General features: G+C 35.5%; 1 protein-coding gene across 4 annotated transcripts in view; it reads right to left on the bottom strand.

Moving 5' to 3' along the window:
- LOC140152765 (protein Smaug homolog 1-like) overlaps positions 1 to 26590 on the bottom strand; it is a 69817-nt gene that overhangs the window by 26899 nt on the left and 16328 nt on the right. For 3 of the 4 annotated variants that reach the window (XM_072175254.1, XM_072175255.1, XM_072175256.1), the window contains exons 3-4: positions 3712 to 4254; positions 514 to 831 (exon numbers count right to left, since the gene is read on the bottom strand). In XM_072175254.1, coding sequence (XP_072031355.1) covers positions 514 to 831; positions 3712 to 4254 — 861 coding nt within the window. The remainder of the gene's footprint in view (positions 1 to 513; positions 832 to 3711; positions 4255 to 26590) is intronic. The other variant, XM_072175257.1, reaches the window with a different exon arrangement.

Consider the following 26590-nt stretch of genomic DNA (forward strand, 5'->3'; position numbering starts at 1 on the left):
TAATGTATATGCAAGTAACTTAATCTATTTAGTAAATACAAACCAACAACTTGTGCTCAAACATGAGCTCCCGTTTACCTGTTCAGGTAAGAACCAAAGTTCTTCCAATACGTAAGTATAGCAGTGCACTAGCGAAATAGTAGCAATAGTATAATGTAAGAGACCAAAATCAGTCTTTTACACTCACAACATTTCTAGCCATCTTTAGATTCACCCTAATCTAACCCTAACCTAAATCATAATCCTAACCCTAATTCTGAATTCTAATCTAACCATAGTCAATATCATGCAAGATTATGAACTACTTATTTACACCATTTGAGATTTTACCCCGGCTTTGATTGAGTGCACTAGTCTAAGAGAATATCAAACCACAAATATCCCATATCTTCATTAATTGTAACATAAGAATTAAGTTTCAACAACAATCCTACTTCTCACAAGTATCTAAACTAACACTTAAATTATTTTGAGTTCAAATGAGGAAAAAACAACCTGTTTACATAACCTTACCTCTCATTCCACTATTTTCCTCTAAGAAACTATTTCTCTTTTGTAAAGGAGGATGACCATATGGCATTCCATCTTCTGGATGTGTTTCTGTGCTACTATTAGAAGATGCTGTACTGCTCTGGGGTGATAAAGGGGCATGTTCATTGGGTAACGATAATGACCGATTTCCGCGGATCTCTAGGTCTTCCGGTGATGACGGCCAATCTAATCCATATGGCTGTGGTGAGAATGAGAGGGCGCTGCTGCTGTCAGGCGGGGTGAGTGAGTTGCTACGGCGGCTTCGGTGGTGTGGCGGCAGATTCAGTCCAGCTGTACTGCCTGAGAAATACAACAATGATCTTTAGAAAGGCGCTCCTTCAGATGTGTATGTTAAAAAGGTGCTCTTATATTTAATATCGATATATATCTTTAGATGTGGGTGAATGAAAAGCTTCTAAAATACAGTGAAAAGTGCTGTTTTGAGAAAACAGGCAAAATTTGCATTTTTCTTCAAAGGCACTCACTATCAGTGATCTCAGAAATAGCGTATAAAATTTTTTAATTTGTAGGAATCGCTATAAAAGCCGAGGATAAGTATAAAAAATGTTGTAAAAGGGAGGAAAACTGGTGCTGGTAAATAAGAAGCTCCATTCAAATACGTGTGGCTATAAGTGTCCCTATGGACAAACAACCCCTCCACCCCTCCCCCGCCCAAGAATAACCCAAATTTGCCAATTTACCCTTATGAAATCGTTTTCGGTCTTACCACTTGCACAATATTTTAGCAAGTCCATTCTCTTTACAAAGATGTAAAAATCTGTTGCTTTTTTTACGAATATTTTCGATTTTCTGATTTAATGAATCACTGCTAGTGCCTTTTAAGATTTTAAAAAAGTTCTTTCTACAAAAACAGCCAAAATAAAACAAGCATGTATGTGAAAGTTTCCAAAGGACATCCTTAAAAGAACATGAGGTCATCTGTACATAAATGATGAACTTTGACAAAGTAGAAATATAGCAATACTTATGGATTTCACTTTTGGTATCATACTTCCTGAAGTAAAAAAAAAAGGGATTTTTATTTCTTCACTCCGGCAAGTATGCATTATGAAAATGCTAACCACGATTTTTCAAAACAAAGCAATACTTAATGCTTGAAACAAAAGGAACAAATACAGGCATGCATATTTCAAATATTATTACACCTAAGTTCTTTTAGGGTAGACTTTTCTGAGCATGCAAGTTAAAGTTACAGAAATGCCTTTTGAAAATAAATAACTTATTTGAGTACAAAACTGCAGTAGTATCTTCTCCTGATGTCAGAAAAAACAGCAATTGTTTTAATAATTTTTCATAACCTCATGCGATCCAATCATATTTCATTATTTGTAAAAACGTGAACGCAAATAGAGGTCATTAATATTTCCCAATTGACCGCAAAGTGCGAAATTGTTCAAATTGTAAACATTAGTAACATCCGTGCATGTTGTATCGTGTGTCAAGCAAACTGCGCGAGCGCTGGCCGCCGTCTTTTGGATTGCGCGCTACCGTATTTGGACAGATTGTGATTCACACTTTTGATATTGGTCGTCCTGTTTTAGTCTGTTCGATTTTGGAAAGGCAAAATGTATAAATTGTTTATTTTTACAAACTTTTAAGGACAATTTAGTGTTATTTTATAAAGTGAAGAGATGAAAATGACGGTTAAGAATGAGGTTAATAACTTTGCATCAGTAATATGTTGGGCAGTGTGAAAAAGGTAAACATTTTGCTTTGGACCTCGGAAAGGGATATTCCTCGGTTCCAATAGCAAAATGTTGAGACTTTTCACAATGCCCTCCAAATAACCGATGTGCATTTATAAACATCTAATTTGAGTTTTGTCAGATGAAACAGCTCAATCATAATGTAAATAATTTTACCTACCGGGGAATGAAAATCAAAATTCCATAAAAAAACTTTGTAAGGTGACAAATGTCTAAGTACCCTATTTTAATGAACCTTTAAAACTACATTCTATCAAATATCTAATTAAATTATTTTAACCTTCCGGCATAGGATTAGGGTGAACTTGACTTTAGATACTGGTATAGTAAATTCCCAATTTCATTTTATTGATTTAATAAACCTGTTTATATTGTTTGTTTGTTTTTTTCCTTCTTCTTTTTTGCCTGCTTTTTAGCAATGTTTCTTCTGGCAAAACAGGTAAATTTGTTTGGTTTTTTAATCCAAACAAATATGGGACATAAAAAACACAATTCTAGTATTAAAGACAATCCTCATATTTATAAAAAAATGTGGGCAAATAGAAATGTGACCTTACAAGTAAGATACAGTACACCAAAATTAAGTGTAAATTCCTATCATAATGCTGTGGGCAAAAAAACATTTAGTCCTGACTGTATTTTTCTGACATCGGGTGCAAGTTGTATTAAACACCAATTCAACCAAAACACAGTGCACACTTGACAGGCACATACGACAGGCTCGTATTGGAAACAGAGGTATAGATAACATGGAAACATGGGAAAGGTAGAAATTATCAAAATAATGAATTGAAAATGAAAATATACATGCTATTATTAAAAGAACAACTACAGAGCCCAAATATGATCAAATGTGTATCTTGCACTACATTTTAGCTTTGCGGGTGATATATTGTATACCATTTTTTCACAAAGTAAAGTAAGTGTTCAGTACAATACTGGCCAAATTTTGAAACAATTTCACAAATGAAAGAAACTAAACAGGAAATAGTTTTGTTTTCCAATCCTGTTCCATTTTTGTGTAAAATTATGAAATACCACAATGTGTGATAGCAAATAATGCATACATTTTTACACACATTATTTATTGACTCAATCTGCTGAAGTTTACATAAGAATAAAAAATTATGAATAAATACTCCAAAATTGACTCAGCAATACAACAAATGAAATTAAACTGAATTTGAATTGATCAATGTGCAAGATATAATGGGAATGGCGCTATTATGATAGGCCATAGTGCCAAAGCTTCCATATCATCTCTTTGGGATACCCTATATCCAGCATGTACAAACTTGAATTTGAGTATGGATAAACCAGCATCTCTCTCTCTCTCTCTCAATTCTGGAATAGTATGTTCTTTAATGTCCAAGTATGTACACGATGAGGATAATACAATTATGCATGATACACACTTTAATCATAGCAAGGCTGCACACACAAACTACTTTACCTATTGGGTCATTAGAGGGACCAGTAACATTGACAGCAGGGGGAGCAGAGAGGGTGTAGGTTAAGGGCTGATGGGGCAAAGGTGGACCTGTGCTCAGCTGGTTTAACATGCTACTGGTCGATTCATTATATGAATCCCTCGACTTATGATGAGCATTTCGCCATCCATTCGGCTTACTCCCAAGTCCATTTCGAGATGGCAACCCATCACCTGGAAACGGTGAGGGCATCGGAGATGGATCCAATAATGGTTTTGTCCCATAAGGCCCAATTGCATTGGTCTGCTCTTCTAAACGTCCCAGCCACCAGGCAAGGGAGGAGCGTTCCTCATTGGTCAAGGCAGGATGAATGAGCAGATATGACAATAATTGTCTACTGTCCTCTAGATGTAGTCCTTTCTCCACAGAGTGGGTTAGAATTTTTGGAATTAGACTGAGGTATTCTGCCTTGGCATCATTGCTACCAGGTGTTAAGAATGGCAGGTGATTCAGGAGTTGTGATACGGCAGACTCAATACTCTCATTGCACAGACTGCTCAGGTACGCTGTAACAAAACAGACAAGAAATAACATTGTTAGAAATTTAAATTAATTACTATAACTTTATGGTAATAATTTCTTTTAACTCTATCCTAAAATCAAGACATACAATGTATGTACATGGATTTGGGCATGGCTGGAGAAGGTAGGGAACCCAGGCATCTCCTCCCCAGGATGACATTTTAGCATATAGATGGAAATTGAGTTTTTCCAACTGTAAAAATATTAACATTGCTTGCTATATTTGTGGGAAATTTTGTTTGCATTCTCTCAGGGGTGTGATTGGTGCTTTCTGAAAAAAAACCCAAAGCAATGAAATTGCGAAGCGGAGCGAGCATAGCTCTCGCCTGTTCCGGCGGGGGGTCCAGGGCCCTTAATAAGGGCCCCTGGTGGGGTCCAGGGTCAACGCCCCGGTGGGGGTTGAGGGGGCGAAGCCCCCAAAGCCAGAGGGGTTTTACACACTTGAGCACCACTGGAGATGCAATTTCATGGGGTAAAATGCAAAAATGAGAAACTGTTAAAATACTTCACTTTATAGTATCAAAACATTTATTATCTGTGAATAGATACTTCCAGTATCATATCATTCACATACACATGAGAAATTGCATCACCATTTTTGCACAGTACAGTGTGTCTATAAATCATCCAGTCAGGGTTCTAAGGAATTTTCATTTTAAAATTGGAGATTTTCTCATATCCGGAACTGAAAATTCCGGAAATGTGACATCTCTTTTAAGCATTTAGCTCTTGGTCCAGGGCCACTCCAAAAGCGGGGGGAAAAAAATCTAAATTAAATTAAAATTAAAAAAAAAAAAAAAAAAAAAAAATCACACCCCTGATTCTCTGTAATTAAATGTTTGTCGGCCTGATGGGGAAATAACATTTGAAATATATCCTCTTCCCAAAATTCCTCACAGGGATGTCTTGATGATGCTGTTGGGGAGGGAAATTTAACATCTGGAAAATATTCTAGTATCCATCACACATTTGTCATCATCATCTTCACCATCATCATAACAGTGGCACAACTATAAGGGGGAAGGAATGAGACCTCTGTTTGCTTCACAAGCTACTCTATCTCCATAATTGAATTGACAGTTTGTAAACTGTGGAGAAAATCCCAATGTCAGTCCCTCAGAAATCATATTTGCACTCCCTGTCACCTCTTGAAATTGCAGAGTCATAGTACGGTACCTAAATCATCAAACTATCACAGAATGAACAGGTTTGATAAATTTCAGTTTTATTTTTCATTTTATTTTTAAGATCCAAAATGGTCAACTTTCTTCTTAGTTTGTCTAACATTGTATGCAGATAAAATTTCTTAATTATTTATCAGGCATTGCTATTTAATAAAATCACTAAAATAAAACTATATAGCCATATAGGGCCTATATATTATTCAGGGCTAGCCTCTTCACAAGGTGCCAGAGCTTTTAAAATCTGAATCAGTAATTCTCACAAATCATTTATAAGTATCTTTTCCAGAATGATTCCTGAAAATGAGTACTCAATTCTCTATCCCATAATACAAACATAACCCAGGAAACATAACACCCAACAGAAACTGCACCTAAAGGTTGTTTTCCTCTCTCTCTCTCTCAGGTTATCAACACTTATGCCATGGCAACATTCCTGACACAAACACATACTAAATTGAATTGAAACTTGCCGGAACTATATAAATCCAGCAGTTACAAAATCTTATGAACACAAGACTGAACAGAATCTACAATCCCCAGGCTAGAAAAAAACACAGCATTTTGAGTGTAATGGGAAGGGCAGCCAGGCTGCCATATATTTTTGTTTACATCCATGATAGGTCAACACACTTTGACCAGGGAAGTATTTTGACTATTCAGATCTGAATAATAACATTTGTATGATTGCCATGACTACGTACATACATGCCCTTACATCCTATTATTATGCTGTCATACTGCAGGTCAACAATGGTAAACGGAATAATTTGAAAAGCTTTAAAAAGATCATTTCAAGTAGCACAATGTTTCCTTTGTGAAGTCAGCTGTTAATTAATTACAAACAATAATTTTGAGTTTTATGTTTATAATTATTTTGTTGACTTTCTATCACCATAATGTGTTTCTTTGTAATTACATTTTCAACTTTTATTCATTTTACATTATCAAGCCTGATCTGTATTCAATATGTAATCAAAGAAGAAAACTAGAATTTTTGCGGTTCTCTGCAAATGAGCTACCAAATTGGCATAAATTGCAACAAAAACATCGTGGAATTTGAAGACCACCAATTGCCCCCCGCACCAAGTTACATCACTATACCCCTTACCAGTTTCGAGAAATTAAACTTGCAACCTCGGAATGGCGGATGGACAAAAAATCAGGAAACATAATATCTCAGGTGGAGGCATAAAAAAGACAGAAGACAAAAGCATAGTATTTTTGAATAAATTTTAATATGTATTTGGACTATATGTTTATTTATTTATTCATTTCATTCAATTTTTCCCCTAGTAAAAGACTTGATGACATCACATTGATCACAATAATAATAAATGCGCATAAATCGTAAACCTAAAGAGTTCCGGTATATTTTTTTCAAAAAAATACCACCATCACGCACCTGTTTGTAAATACAGAACCATTTCCTTCCCAAATACCTTCTTCACTCCAGTATGTTCATATTTATGAAAATTTCAACCTTTACACCATGCCTTGCAGTTAGCACAAGCTCATCCTCATCATGGACTAGTTCTATAAATAGCACCATAGGAAGATGTATTGTGTTCAATGTCATTCTAAATATAGCCTGCCTGCGTATATGCATCAGCAGCCCTGATCACACCCTGGCACCAAGTTGCGCATGTAGTGAATATTAGTACAGTAATACTAGCGAGGATGTTACAGCTTTATTATAACTGTGTTCAATTTATTCATATTAATATACTTTAGATTACGAGATGCTGTGATACACATGTATCTTTCTCAACCAACTAGCGATAATTATCATCCAATGCCCACAATCTATGATGGCTATTTTAAAACATTTTCCATGGCCAGCCATACCACATAATTTTTAAAAATAACTTTTTTCATGGCAGCCTTTCCCCCCTTCCCAATGGTGTTAAATTACCATATGAATAACCCAAGTGTAGATAACAATAATACTGTACTGAATTTCATATATTGGCACCACTCTAAAAATATGCTTGATTAACTGTGGACACATTTGCATTTGGGGGTAAGTATGCAGATCATGGACTTATTCACTTGAAGCTACGAGTGACCTGCATGCAAATGAAAATAATTAGTTCTTATTAGCTACTAGGGTAGTGTCAACCTGGCTGCAATCAGACGGAGATAAATATGTGTGATACTATGCTATTTAGTTTCCCATACATGTGTATGCAACCTAGTGAGAGTTATTTCTACACATGCTTATTTGCAGTCAGGGGAATATTATGCAAAGTCAAAGCTGAGATTATGATTCTTCAACAATGTCCTAGTAAGTATTTTTGATAAATGTTTTCTCCTCCATCATCATTGTCATCATCATCAAAATCATTGTCAAAGTATTTTACATTAAATGACAATGAATAGCATTATAGCAATAGCACAAAATACACATAAAATACAATATGAGAAAGAGACTTACATCAAATGAAAGCTTGTAGAAGACCTTCCACCAGATGATAACCAAGTTTGGGAATTTTTCACCCAATTTAGTGCTTTTTCAAATTGGGCAAAACATGTTTTCTTTATTTTACTTCAGATGGTTACAATATGAAGATACTTCATCTAATCTTCTACCAACAAACATCAATCATACTTAACAGCTTAGGTTTAAGACCCATCCTTCGAAGGATCGTAAATATCAAAATTCATATTTTTGCACCTTTGTTAGTATCACAGAAGTGCTGATATGGCCTGCTATAATCAAATTAAGTAATTCTTGGCCAAACTGGAACACTGTGAACGCTAGTGGCTCCGCGATAAACACACACAAATATAGCGCGGTACAGAAGAAAGTATTCACACGCCTTACACTGCGTACACGCTTAGTACACTACATGGACGCAACGCGCATGTTCCAGTTTGGCCAAGAATTACTTTATTTGATTATAGTGGTGAAGCTGTTTATGCAGTGTTTTTAAGACAAAATAAGACAATTTACTTGAATCTATAATATCTACTTCATATAATTATCATAATTAGTCCCCATTTTTTTATTGTATGACAAGGCTGTCGAATTTGGCATAGTACAGCGCTCGCAGTAGATGCCTGCAGATAGCAATTTACATCTCTACTTTATAAATACCATATTCCTGCAACAGATGTACAAAGAAATCGTTTTTAGGCACAGAATCCGCCAATTTTGAGCTGTGATAATTCTGTGGACCTAGATTCAGTCAATAATGTCCTTTTTAACTTCCCTAAGTTCCTTTTCTAATTGTAGAAGTCACTCTTCCTGAAAGTAGTGACTAACAATTACAAAATAACAAGAACTATATGCTAATATGCTCAAACAAATTTAAACAAATCAAATGTCTTTTGAGTGAGTGTGCATTATACATGTAGGTGTTTTCCAGCAAACAAGGACACACACTCACACTTTACATTCAAACCGCGGAACACCAAAATCACAAGTTTCTCATCCTAACCTCAATCCTAACCCCTCATCCTAACCTCAATCCTAACCCCTAATCTTCTTATTAATGCTAATCCTAAACCATATGACTTATGCTAAATTCTTTGGTTCTTCTAGACTATCACTTATACTTTGTTACTCTCCCAACCATGTCAGACCAAGCCAGATAAAATTGATACGATACAGTATATAGCGGATGCTCACGTTGATGGTTTGGAATGATGAATAGGTTAGGTGGAAATGCTGTCACAGTTTGGCACTATATGCCTAGTGGTCCTTGGCAAGCTTGGAAACATGGAAATGATCCTAATCATGTGCATCCATATCAAGGGGAAATTGACACCCAACTTATATGTGGGCATCATGTTCCAGGAAAGGTACTATATAAAACTGTTAGAATTAATTCTTTTTCAATAACCATATATATTTTCTGATGAATGACACAACCCTTCTTTCTCATTTCTTGATCTCCTGAGATGACATCACATATTGACTGATCCTGAAGAAATTAACCTTTTTATCTGGAATTTGAACACTGTGTGGCAGATCCTCCCATAGGCCTAAAAGGGTAAAACTGCATGAAAGATAACATTCTTATCAAAATAGATGTGCACCTGAACTATAGGCAATATAAAGATAGCACCCTTGTTGACCAATAGATACCTTATTATAAATGAAGTAACATAATTGTTATCTCTTGTACTACCAAATGAGAAATTACGCATGAAACAGGATCCTTACTTACACACATTTTAGCCAACTGACAGACAGACACACACACATAGGATGAGTCACCCTCATCCCAAGTTCAGTCCCCAGCATGCGGATATGTATCATATACCCATGCATATCAAACTTGCTGATGCTGATATAAACATGCACTAGCTCAAAAACAAAACAATACTAAAATTTAGCAACATGTTCAATTGTGAATTTGCAATGATCAAAATGAATCCATTTTATAATGTAGAACAGCCTCCAAGATATAGATAGTATACATGGTATAGGGAGGGTGAGTCAAAATACATGTACATCACTGGCAATTTCCACACCAATCTCCACAAGATTATTTCAATACTTGTCCAATGTTTGGGATAAAAAGGGAAAACCCCTTAATTTGCATGACAATAACACTAACAGCAAAGATTTGGTAGAAGTTGAAGAATTCAATATAATTATTAGGGTAACATGTTTACCAAAACTCATAGACTGGTCTTGTCTAGCACTTGTTCAGTGCCTGTATGGGACCATGACAACCCCTATCTGACGCGCCTCGCTTCTTGGCGCGTCGCTGCACGTCTCGGCGCTACGCGCCTCGATCCCAGCCGAGGAACTAGAGCTAGTTCTAGTCTTGTCTAAATTGTAATGGTGCAAAAAGACATACTATAGATCATCAATTCCCTTTGCCCAAATTAGAACTTTAATTCCCAGTTATGTCATATTCATAAGGAATAAATAAGCTGTTATTCAGCTGGCATAACAGAAAAATTGTCATTAAAATAATATTTAAATAATGCTTTATTTTTCTGACATTGAGGGTACATCAGGGTTCCCGTTAAGGTTTTAAAAATGTGCGTCCGTAATGACGCAAGTTTGCTGACGAGGTTGCAAAAACTTGCGTCCAGACAGATTTTTGTGCGTCCATCTGAAATTCACGATTATGATGATACACACGTAACCCGGGTCTACACCTCATCAAATGTTGATTGTTAAAAAAAAATGAAAGTGCATTTTCGCCGTGATATTCCATCTCCATCGCTATGGTAATTTTTCTCATTTCTGTGTCAGTTTTGGTCCGAAACGTGGTCAAAAACAGGTGCAAAAACATGAGCAAAGTCTGTCAATCTGGAACAAATTTTCGTTCAAATTTTACTTCCGCATTTCTTTTTTTTAAATTAACGTGCTGTTGATGCTACAAACCTAAAACTAGCGCGCTGTCACAAATAATACGAAAAAGGGTTATCATTTGAATTTTGTCTTTTCATTTTTATTCATCGTAACAATAATACTAAAGGAAACCTAGATTATTTATGAGAAAATAAACTTAAAATATTACAAATTGAATATTGTCAGGTTGTGATAAATAATTAAATAAACATTAACCGCACGTTAGCGGCACGTGTTCAGTTGTAAACAAATCAATCGGGACTTCCCCAGGCCATCAAACGGCGATCGTTCGGAAAGCGTTCAAAAAGTGCACGATTTCCTGACGTTGCATTTACAAATATTGCAGAATTTACTTCAATTCTTAGCAGGTGGGTCAAAATTTTGGGGCTTTTATTATCATAAAAATATAAAAGAATAAAAATTTCTTATTTTTATCATCAATTAATGATAAAATTTCGAAGTTTTGCCTGCGTCCACATGCATGTGACATGGACGCAAAATACTTGATTAGCCATGTGAACTTGCGTCCAAATTTGTAAAATACGCGTCTGGACGCAATGACGCACACTAACGGGAAGCCTGGGGTACATTCATACGACAGCGTTCAAGCTTTGACTTACGTTTGGCGGACAAACCGTGAAAAAAGTATTTAGGCGTGAAAACAGTCAAAATTCTTGATTACTTAAATGTTATTAGGGGTAAAATGTCACATATTTTCAGATTTTGGCACTTAAAACCCCTTATTTTTCACTGATTTTGAGAAAAATTATTTTTTGGACCAATTTTGGCCGAAAATGGTCGTTTTGGGGTGACAAAAATTTTGACTTGCTAATTTCCTGTGATTGTATGAACATGAAATCTATCAAATAGTGCCTAATTTTCTATGCTAATTGTGTAACAAGGGTACAATTGTGATATTAAAAGCATTGAATGGGATCCATATATTTCTTTATTTTCGTAGCAGGGGTAGAAACTCAAAGGTTCGGGTGACAATTGATTTGGAAAAAAGTATACTATTTGCCTATTTTTCGATTTGAAAATGCCATATCTCCACAATGGTATGAGCTATAGGGATGTTTTAAGTGTCTTTTTGCTCAGTATTTCAATAGCTAAATGGTGATATAACAAATAAGTAAGCTAGATTTTCAGAAATGAAAATAACTTGCAATATGCTACCCCCACCCCTAAAATTTTGAGGCGTGAAAAAGTAATGGATTTTGTTAAAAAATAAGTCCTTCAAAACTGGGAGGTGTAAGGCTAAACAAAGAACATGTTGCTCTTACCAATACCTTTCTCTAGAGCAACATGTTTTTTTTAGCCCTAAGCATCTCCATTTTGAAGGACTTATTTTTTTAATATAAATTTTTGCTCAAATTTGACGATTTTGGGCAGAAATATGCCTGTACAGTGCTATGGAGAACATTTTCAAGTTGATAATTATGCATTTTTTATGTCAGATTCAGTTTCTACACAAAATTTCACCCTAGAAAAAGTTCTTTAAAGTAGGATATCTTTCACTTTAAGTTTCCTCCATTTTGTCCGCCAAACGTAAGTCAAAGCTTGAACGCTGTCATACACACTTTGTCTTCCTTGGCATGACAGTTGTAAGCTTGTTTTTAAAATGCCTGTGTTTACACCAAATGAGTGAACCCGGATTCAGGTCTGTCTGGTCTATTTGGTATAGCCTGCCAGGTGAACTTGACATGATTGTTCACTACTCACACCCAAAAGCTATTGTTTGACAAGGTATTGTCTTTTATGTTCAGCCTTGAAAGGGCTTTCACTTTTTTGGTTCAGTTATTTCAGATCAGAATAGTGCATAACAAACACAGAATAATAATACCGTAACCGCTCTGGTAGAAACCCACCCCCCTAGATGGCAGATTTCACTTCAAAAATGGGGGTGTGCTTGTAACCGGAGAGGGGCTAGTTAGTACTTGGAATTTTAAAATAAGAACAATCATCCTCATTTGTATGCCTGATATACCAGTCATTTCTATCATATTTGTCAATGTTTTTTAATTATAAGTACATTCTTCTATTTATTCTTTGTGTGAGAGAAAAGCATTGATTTCATTTTAATAACTTAATCAAAATTACAACTGGGCTTATACCCGAGTACACCCTTGTTCCCAGAATGTTTTGAAAAATAGAGGTTGGGCTTATAGACGAAGGTGGGCTTATACCCACATGGTTTCGGTAATAACAATAAAATTAATAATAAATTATATAGATTACAAATTCCAGAAGAAATGAAAAAAAATATAAGAAAATACAAAACTAATTCAATTAATAAACTAGAGCGGTTCTCGGCTTTCGCGGTTCTCGGCATTCGCGGTTCTCGGTAGTGTGGGTTGGTCCGTATGTGACGTTTCTGTTCAGAACCTTGTGTGACCCTTCCCCCAGAAAAAAATCATCCGCCACCACTGGTTATAACAAGGGCCTTGTAAATGCAACTGGTGAGACAGAGCCTCGAATGACGTTTGTGTTTTCAGTCTGATTTCAGTTCCCTAACAGGTACAAAGTTTACGCATTATCATTAGGCCTACCAAGTATTGTATGTCCTATAATCTCTTATGTATGACATGGATCTTTACCATGATTGTGCAAGCCAAAAAAATATCATTTCAATACCCCAAACATGCGTTAAAAAAAGACCATGTTTTACACATGCAAGCTCAAGTTTAGACATATAATTTAATTTTCCCTAAACCCTCATGCACGGAAAAATCATGCATACCACCATTGGTTATGACAAGGGCCTTTTAGGGTGCACACCAGTAAATAACCCCACTGACTTTCTGTACAGACAGGGGCCGGAAAACAACTCAGTTCTTCAAAACTTCCCTTTCTGCAAGCAGAAGGTCAGATGACTACATCCATTGTAAAAATTAATATATGGATTTCAGGATTTTTTTCCAGAAATATTGTAAAAAGTTCAACCTATAACCCATACAGCTAACGCCACCTCACAAACAGCTTGGTGTTTCTGAAATGTAACACATTTTGAAAGTCGTCATAAAAAGTCGGATCCTGCTAAATTTACACAGACAATCTAATTTACAGGCCTAAATGATGATTAAATATGAATCAGGGCCTAATAGTTGCCTTTTAAGCCTTTTCTAATGTATTACATTAAGTCATATTGCACATTTCCTCGTTTCAAATACTGTTTTTTCCCTTCCAGGGTGTAGCTAGACTTCTCCGTACTCCACTTGCCAATTGTGCTTCTGGCTATTGCATTTAAGCTTAAAACTCTGATTACTATTTGTGCACAATTGATAGATTTTCACATCTAATCTTTTCAGTCACCGTACGCCCTCTGTTTGTTAGCTTCCCAAGTGGACTACTGACTTTGGATTGCGGATAACTTTTTAACACGGGATTCTATGGAGAGTTAGGCCAATTTCTGGCCTAACTAAAATTGGTCATGATGTAATGCATCTTTAAATGAATCTGGCTTGTGATTGGTCCCCAGATATCGTTATTGATTGAACAAATTCATCAGGATCGGTAGAGTAAACTAGTAAACCAGAGTTCGTAGTATCTGATCCAAGAAAATGCACTTACTGTGTATGCGTTTCAACAACCACTGTTGTCTTTGTCAACACTTGATGAGGAGTGACTGCAATCTACTGACAACCAACGCTAGAGGATATGTAAAATCAGGCGGTTTTTGGCGATTTTAGCCATTAAGCCCCCCCCACCGCATAAATCTGAAAGCCCTCTGAGCCCCCCCTCCTGGAGCGCTATTGCAAAATCAATGGAGAGAAACTATACTACCTTGTTTCTTAATAAAATGTAACGGGTACATCAGGCAACTATGAGAGCCAAAAAGGCCTCAAATTGAGCAAAGAAAGACATTAATTTTCACGTGCATTTCAACCAAGGCGCTTCATTAGTGGTGTTAAGCCCTTAATGTCATATTATCATGACCGTTTTATTTTGTTTTATGTTAAGGGCTGGGGTATGAACGTTTGGACAGTATTTATTGTGGGACATTAGAGCACATCAGACATATCGAATTGCATTCTGAATACTAAGAATGTCCTGATATCAAATAATTTTGATTTTTGAAATTAGCAATGTAATACACATTTTATGACAAATCATTAAAATTGATATTTTGATATATAACAGTCCTCGAAGTAAATTTTATAAATTTAATGATACATTCTTTAGGCCTAAGTATATGTAGCTGGGAGGAAAGGCCGACGATCAATTGAAAATTTTGACCTTTTCGTTATTGAAGATATGGATTCCCCCCAAAAAATAGGTCTTTTTGGGAAATAAATCCATATCTTCAATATGAAAGGTCAAAATTTTCAATTGATCGTCGGCTTTTCCTCAAGCTACATACTTTAAGAATATGTCATTAGATTTATAAAATTTACTTCGAGGACTGTTATATATCAAAATTTGAAAAATATCAAATTTTAATAATTTGTCATAAAATTTGCATTATATCGTGAATTTCAAAAATGAAAATTATTTGATATGAAAAGACATTCTTCAGTATTCAGAATGCAATTCGATATGTCTGATGTGCTCTCATTTCCCACAAAAATACTGTCGAAACGCTTCAAAACGCTCATTCAGATCCCTTAAGTATATGTCATATTACATGTTTCACATTTATGCGATTTTAAATAATTCTTTATCATGTTTATAGGACATGCTCTGTTATATTTTTATATCCTCTTTTCATTCTTGAAAAGATAGATCATGCTTTTATTTCACCCATTGGGTATTTCTTTATTAATTTGTGTTTATATGGCGATTTCAAGTGGGATAATAACTCCTGGATGACGTAAGCATAATGTTGATAGATTTAAATATCATTATAAATAGGCACTTAATAATAATGATATTGAAATAAATTGATAAATAGATAAATTAATAGATAAATAAATAAAAGATATATAAGCCTAGATAAATAATAAATAAATGATAAACTAGGAGTAAATTGCAAACATTAAATATCTTAGAGCAAATGAGCATTTAATAAGTTTTTACGACAAATATTTTGCCCCTTCTTGTACGTTTTATCATTATTTTATCTTTTACTAATTTTTTTGGGACATGCTAAGCTTATTTATTTTTTATGTGTTCCTCTTATCATTTGTGAAGTATTTCTTTATTTTTGTTTTAGTACAAGTGATCACTGAGTATGTTTAACTGTGGAATTATCGGTAGATAAGGTGTTTTTATTTCACCCTTGAGTATTATTTATAAGTGTATCAACATACATTTCACATGTCATGATTTTTCATTGTTTTATTTTAAAGCAATTCTTTATTGGGGTGCATGCTCTCATATATTAGGTGGTTTTTTTTTCATGTTCCTCTTGTCATTCTTGATAGATGGCTGTTTATATATGTCGCGTGTTAAGTATTTTTTTAATTTTTGGTCGAAGTGTATAATTATCATCACATGCTGTACGCTGTTTATTTATTTCGCACTCATTTTTTTTCATTTTGTTTTTAGATCTTTAGTTCTTTATTTTTGTTTCTGTGAATATCATCCGAAAAGTAGGCCTTCTGCACATTATGATTTTTTTTTTTTTTATTTAACTCTTTACTGGGGTGCATGCTCTCTGCTGGTTTTTTTCATGTTCCTCTTATCATTATTGACAAGATAGCACCTGCTGTCGCTGTTTATTTATTTAGCCCTAAATTATTTCTTTACTTTTGTTTTTAGATTTTGAAGTTGATATCATGATATCACACGCTATGTTTTATACCAACCGCATTGTCTGGTTAAAGACAGTTCTTGTTTTAAATCCTGAATACATTGTCAACATTCAGTTCGTTCACCTCACAATGCGGCGATGTTATATAACTGTATATATTGCAGGGTTGCCAAACCCGCGATGTAATAGGCCTAGGTCAATAGGATGAGTTTTGAAGATTTTCCTCGCGACAATTTCCTGTCCTATAGACACCAGTTGATGGTTAAGAAAAATATTGCATGACTTCTCAACATTGGCTTACTGCGACTTCTGGTAGTTTTTATCTCATAGAAACCAACGGTTGATAAAAAAAATATTGGGCGACTTTTCAATGATTTGACCAGCGGTTTGCCCTCATTTGTTTGGCAACCGTGGTCTGTGTTAAGTGAATATATTTCGGTAAGAAAATAATTATCATAGACCATGTAGACAGAACGGACAATAGTCATAGGCGCTCTCCTCCATTTTGAGAAATATACTTTTACACACACACTACATTTATAATTAAAATGATCAGCCTTAAAGTTTTACCTTTTAGTGGGTTAAGCCAAACCTAAGTGGATGAAATATAAATCAACACTTCTGGCACTGATTGGTTTCCGTGGTTGTTATATGGAATACTGAGCTGTCTGTAGCTACAAAATTGTCTGCAAATCGGCTTTTGCCGGGCCTCTCTTTTTTCGGCGTTTTTCTCATTAAATTAGGGTCCCGTTCAAATAAAAAATAAACTGGTGTCTAGATGTAATCACAGTTAACACACCAGGAAAATTATAGAATATACAACAACCTAGTTACACCTGTAGACTGCGAACAAACATGCACCTGGCCAGACCTGGCCGTAAAACAAAGTGTTCTCCCTACGGATACCCTTAAGGGTCACACAATAAAGTCTAGAGGAATCAACATCACTGCATAAAGTACTGACGTGGACGATACTTAGATTTAATATCCATATTAAATCACATATACTTACAAACATATGCTTGAATCACATACACTTAATTATGCTGATGTACAATGTGTGTGTAATTAGACCTATTCAAAATGTACTTTAAAATATAAGTACAGAATAATTAGGATTTAATTTGTTTTGCACAGAACTTGATGTTGCTCAACAGTGTGTCAATGAATACATGTATGCCACACTGACTCTCTCATCCTACAGGTACCTACTGTATCATTTCAACTCATCATGTGAATGTAGAATATTTTCGACATCGTGTCGTAATTACCCGATTATGACATGATTATGATAAATGAATGATGAGAGGGTCCACACAAGTCAGCACCTCGTCGTCGGGTCATAATAAATTAAGGTTTTAAAGATTAAAGTCCATTGAGTAAACATAAATACAATGACAAAATGCATACACACAAGTAATTTTCATCCACAATTACGACACAATCATGCTAGAAATCGACCCAATGATGGAAATTTTCATCATTTGCAAATGATGACACGATCGATTGTATTATGCTGACGACATTGAGCGGACACACTGTACTAATATCATAATACGATGACATGATCGTAATCGACAGGGAAAAACACACTCGTGTGGAAACCAAGTCTATGATATTAAAACCAGGGCGAAGGGCTCCGTGAAGAAATATTATCCTGTTCTACAATATGATGAGTTGGGGTTGTCCTGGTTGTCAAGTTGGACCGACCATGTGTAAACAATAACATTGCAATATTCAAACACTAGGCCTATAGGTTTCAACAAAACCTGACCAGCACAAGTTGGCGAAGGGTGCTTTGCCCACCAATTAAAAGATTTTTTTATTACTTTTTTAAACTGGGAAAATTCCCTTTAATGTCCTAGGTACAATTCTTTTATTAAATGTCCTTACTTATATCAGTCAAGCCTTTCATCCTTCAAGCTTGAAATACAGCCAACATTTCCAGGAAACTTGTTTGCCTCAAGCTCCATTTGAAGATAGAGATAACTTGTGCATACACATGTAGGACCTATCTAGATGTATACTTTATATTTTTCAACAAAATAAATGGATATTTTTCAAGCTACATGTACATACATTTTTAGACCTTTCTGCTAAGCTTAAGTGTGAAATTAAAAATGTTGCAAAACTTATTTCTGAAAATATTATGCCCAAGTCTGTATTAGAAAAAAATAATGTCACATTAGATACAAACCAAATGATTCAAGCATGAAAAATCAACCAATGAAAATATAACCACTTTAAAAGCACCTGATTTTTATGCTTCATTGTTCAAGAGCTGTTGGCTGTTCACTTAGATGATTATCACATAGCTTGTGAGGATGACAATTACATTTAAATTTTGTCCATCATGTTTTCACAAGTTCATCGTATATGGTCATTTTCACGGTAAAGGGTGTAACTTTTGATTTTTAGGGTCAAAATTTCAAACCACTTAAATATGTTTCTGTTTACTGTAATCATGCATAGAAGCAACTTAAATTCCAGTAAAATAGTGTTTCAAGGCTTAAACCTTTTGATTTCTGATAAAAATTTGACATTTCCATAACATTTTGGTTAAAATCTAAGAAAAATGTATTTTACATAAGCTCAGAAAATTATGACATGAAAGCTGGAATACATGTGAAATCCCATTCCAAAGTAAGTCAACAGATATAAGTTAAATTTTATACCATGTTTTGCTATGTTTGTAATTGCAATTTTGAAAATTTTTAACATCAAGGGTCATTTGCAATGGAAATTTCCCAACCTTAAACATATTTTTTAAGTTTTAATTGGGTTCCTAAAATAATTTAAATGTCTAACTTCATGTACAAATACTACTTGATGAAAGGAACCTCCCAGCCAAGTTTCACAGAAATTGGAGTTATTTTTAGAATTGGCAATTCAAGCGATTTGTGTTTCGGAGGCTTCAGTTAACAACACAGGTGATCATAAAAGTAAAATATTTGGCTAACTACTACAAGTTGACATGAAAAATAGGTAAAAAATATCACAATTACCAATTTTCATGCTTTGCTTCTAAGTATTGAATTTCAGTTGTGACAAAAATTAAATTATCACAGCAAGTCATTTTTTTTGTTTGGAGGCTTCATGTTTACAATGGTTAAACATGGCAGAAGTAGTTTTTTGAAAACAACACTGTTGGGATCATCTAAGCTGTTATTTTCTTGTGTGTATTGAATCAATGATTCTATGCGGCAGATATTGCAGATTTATAACATGATAATTTTTTCACCCATTTGTCAAGTATGGTGTTATTTGCATGTGAAGCCTCCGAAACGGGCTTTCTTGGATATCAGTATATTTTTCAAGCATTAACCATAATATCAATTTTTTTTTAAATTTATGACATTCTGCACATATCATGCAACAATTACAATGCAGATATCAATATGGAACATACCAATTTAGATATGCATAGATGATAATTAAGTTTACTGTTGTTTGGAGGCTTCATTTGTTTCGGAGGCTTCAATTGTTAACGGAAAGTTTGTATTGGGTCCCATTTTCAAGCGGTGATATATATCTCCATGATTTAAAAACAAGTGACTTGAGGATCTACTTTGCTACATTTTGATAAATAGATTGGATGAGCTCTTTTATTTATATTTGCCCAAGCTTGCTGAACAGTTTGTTTGGAGGCTTCAAAAAGTTAACGGAAAATCGGCTCTTTGAAGTCAAGATTTTATAAAAATTTTAAAAGCTTGCAAATCAACTAATTTTTGTTACCCATTTCAAGTTAAGATATCAACTGTTATGAATCAAGAAGAAGTGAAGAAATAACCAAGAATTATGAACCAAAGCTATACCCACAAAGTTTGTTAACAATTGTTAACGGAAAATGAAGCCTCGAAGCGACAAATATCGAAGTCCGGTTCTCAAAAATACAGGGCTGTTCACAATTAAATCTAATGTGGCAGTGTTTACTGAACATATGACCGTACTTTCAGGATAAGAAAAATTATCCATGAACTAACTGAAGAAAACACAGGGTTTTACAAAATGTTACTGTTTTTTACAGTTTTTCAAAATGGCAATATTAGGTACATTTAAGCCTGCTAAAACTGAGCATAGTAACTCCGAAGATGATTATGCTACCCAAGTTAGCTGCTAACTAGATGACTTATGTGGCCAAAAATCAAGGAATTCTGTGGCTTTATTAGAAAACTACGGATCAAAATGTTAAAAATCCAAAGTTACACCCTTTACCGTGAAAATGACCATATGGGAATATTCTATTTCTACATGTACTATTCTAAAGTTTGTTCGGCTTATAAGGCGGAAATTATTCGGCTTTTGTTACTGCGCGCGTCAATAAAGTCCCAACTCAGTGCTCATGCTCGCGTAAAGTTACACAAGCGTATGCAAGTCACGCATTAGGCAACGCACAACTAGCGTAATCATTAGGCCTATTTAGAGGTTATTTAAATAAATATTACTGAGACATTTATTTTTAAAATAATGCACTAGACAATTTCAGTGCCGGGTATTTGAAATATCGCGCGTTGAGAGACCAATGTTTTTATTCATTTTTATGGCCAATATGAGTTTGTTTAAAAAAAAAAAATCATGTTAATCGTGCCTGATAATTATTTTTCTAACATACACTGTAGAGATCAAAATGTTGTGATTGCCGGAGACTTCCTTTAACAGCCACCACTGACAATGTCAAAAGACTGCGCTACAACAAAATTTACAAAAGATAGGAAATATTCACACACAAAATGTACCTTTGAAGTGTGAGATACTTGAATACCGTACTACAAAGATACATGTATAATGAAGGGTTTATCTCTTATAAGGCCAAGGTCAGAGATATCAAGTATGTACTATTAATAGCAAGTGTGTGGCCAAGGCTAACAAACAGGTGATGCTGATCAATGTAATCTTCAGATCATCCATATGGTAGAATGATCAGATGCACATATTGCATATCAATAAGTAAAACCTGTGACATTATCTTTATTTGATATTGACACCATATCTGTGGGACAAAACTACGTACACTGTAACTGTCAATGAATGAATCTGAAAATTTTGTGAAATATTTCAGGCCAAGTAAAAAAAAAAGTTTCACGTCCGCGTTTTCAAAAAAAAAAAGATGGCCACCATTAAAAAAAAAAATTCTGACAACCATACCGCGGAAACATGGCATGTTGTCCATGCCATGGGGATCGATGCTAAGTCAGGTAGCGCTATGAGCGTACACAAAAGAAACTTTGTGCGTAAGATGAGCGATGTCACCAGGTCTGAACGCTGTACTGGCGTCAGCTGAATTCAAGTACGCTTAGTGGGCACAGGCATGGAAAGTTCCTATCTGTTTAATTATTCATCTATGCTAACAACCATCAAGGTGTTTCCACTGTTCAAAGACAATAACATGCAAGAGATAATGCTGGGCAAGAGAACTGAAGATATTTACCAATACCATACAGCATTTTAATATAATGTACATATTTGTACATGTAACACCATGTTACCACCTATTATTAATAGAAAATTAAAATGTTTGTATGCACGGTGGCTTCGATCAATCTAAGCAGTAAGGCTGTTCCGGAGCAGTTTACACGTTTAGAAATTGTAGCTAAACATTAAACAAAATTAAGTTTTTAAAAAATCACTTGGTGGCAAAAACAACAAACTATTAGAGTTCAAAAACAAGTCTACAGTGATTGATAACAAATCCTGGACCCCTTTAAAACAATTTGAAATTATTAAAGAAAAGTGGACACATTTTGAAAAGTAGACACCATATTTTCACCCAACTGTCTGTAGGCCTACTTGAAAAGTTTTTGTTTTTAATTTTAATGAATGGTGACGTTCATATCCTAAGGACAAAGGTAAATTAAATGCATATTGAGCATCTCCATTCACTAACATTTTACATCAAGTAAGGACAGTCCAGTGATAATGCGATGGCCACTTTTCAAATTTTATGTCCACTTTTCTAAATAATAATAATAATTTCTAACAATTTCAAAAAGGGTCTTGCCTTTGTTACAAAAGATTGTTGAAAAAAATCCAGACGGGCTTCAAAAAGGAAGCGGGCAGGGATGCGAAAGATTTTTTTTAACTTGGCCTTACAATGTGAATTCAAATCATTTATAATAATGTACATGAAGTACCGTAAAACCTCGTCTATAAGCATATAGAGTGCTTTTGATGAAAGCTAAATTAATTCACACGCCATCCATCAACTAAATTATACATGTAATATTATGGAGTTTGAGCAAATTAATAACTGATACAAACATATACAAACAAGTACTATTGTAAGACCAATCTATTGTATTGGCATATTTACGGCTGTCTCATTTCATCAAAAACACACTATATGCTTGTAGACGAGGTTTTACGGTAGTAGAACTTGAAGATGAAAATTACATAATGACAGCCAGTAAGCAAGATTTACATGGCAAGCAGTATCCTGCTTATCTAGGCATACTCAATTAACCATACTTTGTGTATATCTGTGTATCCATAATTAATGGAGTACCAAAACAAACAATGACACAGATGATCTTGCAAGATTCCATCACAATCAAGCACTTCACCTTGTACAAATTACAGAAATCATGCATGCCATGATGATTTGACCACCCTGACAACTATGCTTAGTTGCCATATAAATAAATACCCTGGATAAATACATGTACTTGCACATACTCGTATGTCACCTATGTACACAGTTTCTATTGCAAGTCTTGTAAATTTACTGCAAAACATGTTTTCCACATTATATTACTTGAGATGCTTTAAAAACAAAAGTAACATACATGCAGACTGTTTCATGAAATTCCAGTCGTTTGTAAAATGTAAAACATTTTAGGGACCGTTCATAAATACTTTGGTGGGGGGGACTGGGCAAAGTGTGGGGGGGACACAAAAAGTTTTGAGTTGCACAAAGGGGGGGACAAAAAAGTTTTGGTTACTAAAAGGAGGGGGGGCAAAAAGTTTTAAACAAGAAAATACCAAAAGAACAAGAGCATACAAATTTTTTTGCGCGCTACGCGCGTATATGTACCAATACAGCCCTTTTTTTTACCCCGCTTATGGCCAAAAATAGTGTAAAATACATTTTTTGGTGTGCTACGCGCGCTGGGTATGTATGTATGTAGCCCACTGATAATACCGGGTCAAAATGATGCAACCAGCAATTTTTTTTTGTCTTTGCCCCGAAATTTATATTTTTCCCCTGACCAAGAAAGCTGGCTATATACGCAGCCCTCGAATTAAGGATCTGAAGGGGCACGGCAGTTTGTAATATTTCAAGAGGGCATCATGGCAACTGTTGAAAATTTGAGAAGGGCACCAAGGCAATTTCTCAAAAGTGAAGAAAACACACACAAACATAGATAGATGATTTTATAAATGAAGGGGCAGAGCTGGGACTGTATATACACCCCTAATAAACAAGTCTTAAGTATTAAAAATCTTTAGTATGTGCCAAGATGTTGCTCTCAATTAGCAGTGGCATAGCGTCGGGGAGCAGGTGGGGGCATGTGCCCTGGGCGCCACTCTCAGGGGGCGCCGAATTGACCAATTCAGCATCGATTCTTCACCCATCTAAGCGATGAAAGTTATAATTTTCGCGCGCTTCGCGCGCATTTCAGGGCAGTCATTTGAATTCTTTCAAGAATCAGGAGCGACACCTTTCCTTAGCCACAAGCCCTAGCTACGCCACTGTCAATTTCCCTTTTTTGTGTTACTTTACTTTTAGGCCAAGTAAAATAAAAAACATGTTTCACGTCCGGTTTTTGAAAAAAAGGAGGAAGAGGGGCTTTTTATTTTTATTTTTTATCGCAAAATCGGTGTAAATACCCATAATTAGAGCTGTTTTAGCGTACATACAATAATGCCTGGAAAAAGGAGGAGGCCTCTTTTTTATTTGTTGTTCTGAGAGATAGGCCCCTCTAACTATCACAAAACCTTATAAAAGTGTTTCTTGTATATTAGCAAGGCTATAGAAAGCATCTCTACTTCCTAGACATATTTTTTGAAAAGTTATTTAACTGAATTTCAAAAAATAAAAATAAAATTGAAGAAACCTCAAAAAAGGAAGCGGGAGGGGACGTGAAACATGTTTTATTTTTTATTTGGCCTTATTTATTTAATTATTGGTTATATTAAAGAGAATAAAACATATACGTATTTTCAAAAAATTAGAATGCATAAATTGAAATTAAACTTCATACAAGTCACAGCATGTGAAAAACACCTTCAACTTTCATGTTTTTAGGAAACAGGCCTATTATGAATAAATATGAACAAACATGTAATTTGTGACTGAGTTTGCACAAACGGAGTAGGCCCCCTCCCCAGACTGTTTTTTAACCTCTTGGAAAGGGGGGGGGGTCAAAAAGGTTTTGTATGTCTAAAGAGGGGGTCAAAAAGTTTTAGGTTCTCTGGAAGGGGGTCAAAAAGTTTGACTCCAAAATTTCAAGTGCCCAGCCCCCCCACCAAAGTATTTATGAACGGTCCCTTAGTGGAGGTTTTTATATTAACTAGTGCACCTGCGGCTATGAGAGCCCAGATGCTGTGAGAGCACTGCCATGATAGCGATACTATTTGACCCCAGATGACCTTTGAACTTGGATGACCTTGGTGCAATTTTTTCATGCTCCCTCAGTCATAATGAAGGATTCCACCTATCAAGTTTAAGCCCAATATGGCAAAGTTTAAATTTAGCCCCTACATGACCTTTGACCTCGGTTGACCTCAATTTTGTTTTGCGCATATATTCCCCTCGCATGAAGGATTGCACCCACCAAGTTTGAACCCGATAGGACAAAGTTTGAAATCCATGACCTTTGACCTTTGACCTCGGATGACCTCCATATAATGTTTTTCATGCTCCCCTCATACGAAGGTTTCACCCACCAAGTTTGAACCCGATCGGACAACGTTTGAAATTTGACCCCTCCGTAATGACCTTTGACCTCGGTCGACCTCGATTTTATTTCGCGCATTATATTCCCCTCCTATCAAGGATTCCACCCACCAAATTTGGGCCCGATCGGACAAAGTTTGAAATTTTGACCTTTGACCTTGACCTCCGATGACCCTCAAAACCACATGGCCAACATGCTTTTCCCGATACCTACCTATATGCGAAATTTCAGCGCGATGCGTCGAAGCACGGCGAAACGCATAGCCGGACAGACAGATAGACAGATAGATAGATAGACAGATACAGCCCGCTTATTATTTTATTAGTAAAGATTCTACAGCATATTTTGCTATGCACAATGCACTAAGGCATAAAATAATATCAAAATTCCTGTTTCCTCAACATTCCTGTATCCTCAAATAATGCGATGTTGTAATGCAACAGGCAAATTTTGGGGTGCAAATTGCACTGCGATAGGGCTTATTTCGAACGCTGGGTACATGTATAATCCCCCGGTGGGGTCCTGGGCAGATCCCCTGGATGCTCTTGGTTGCTAGCTTTCTAGAAGGCCCTGGAAAGGGTCCTCCCGGCATGTCTTTGTACAAATTATCAAATTTAAACAGTCATAATAATATTATACATCAAAAATGCATAAATTCAAAAGAAGGATATTGCAGGTATTACATGTTGCAGAGTCAGTAAAATGTTATTAAATTCATTTTAAGAGAATCTTCCAACATCCCTCTACAGTGCTTTAATACCCACCCTCCTCATATACTATGCTGCCCATATGCTTGATTTGTCAATAAACATCAGCAACCACACTACAAACTACAAAATGTTCCACAGTCCCTGCATGGAAACACAAAAATGTACCATTTTGTAGCTTAAAGTATTCCTTTAACTCTGACCTTTGATTGATTAGTCTTACAGCTGTATCTTCTATCTGTGTTTCTATTTTGGCCATATCACAATCCATGCTTTGATCCAACCATGTGCAATGACATTTATATCATCAAATGGCTTTCTTTGGTAGTGTCTTGATTTGGTCTCATTGAATCTTGCATGCAATTGCATACATGTACATGTATCTTAATGTGAATTCCAAAAATGGTACGCCAAAAATCAAACATCTTTGACCCCACCCCTTTCACCCTCGATTTTTCACACAGTCAGGCCTGCACAATTTTGTGGACCCAATCTTGGCTTTGCACATCTGGGGGCATGAAACTGT

The sequence above is a fragment of the Amphiura filiformis genome, chromosome 5 (assembly GCF_039555335.1).
Source record: "Amphiura filiformis chromosome 5, Afil_fr2py, whole genome shotgun sequence".
In the NCBI taxonomy this organism is placed as follows: domain Eukaryota; kingdom Metazoa; phylum Echinodermata; class Ophiuroidea; order Amphilepidida; family Amphiuridae; genus Amphiura; species Amphiura filiformis.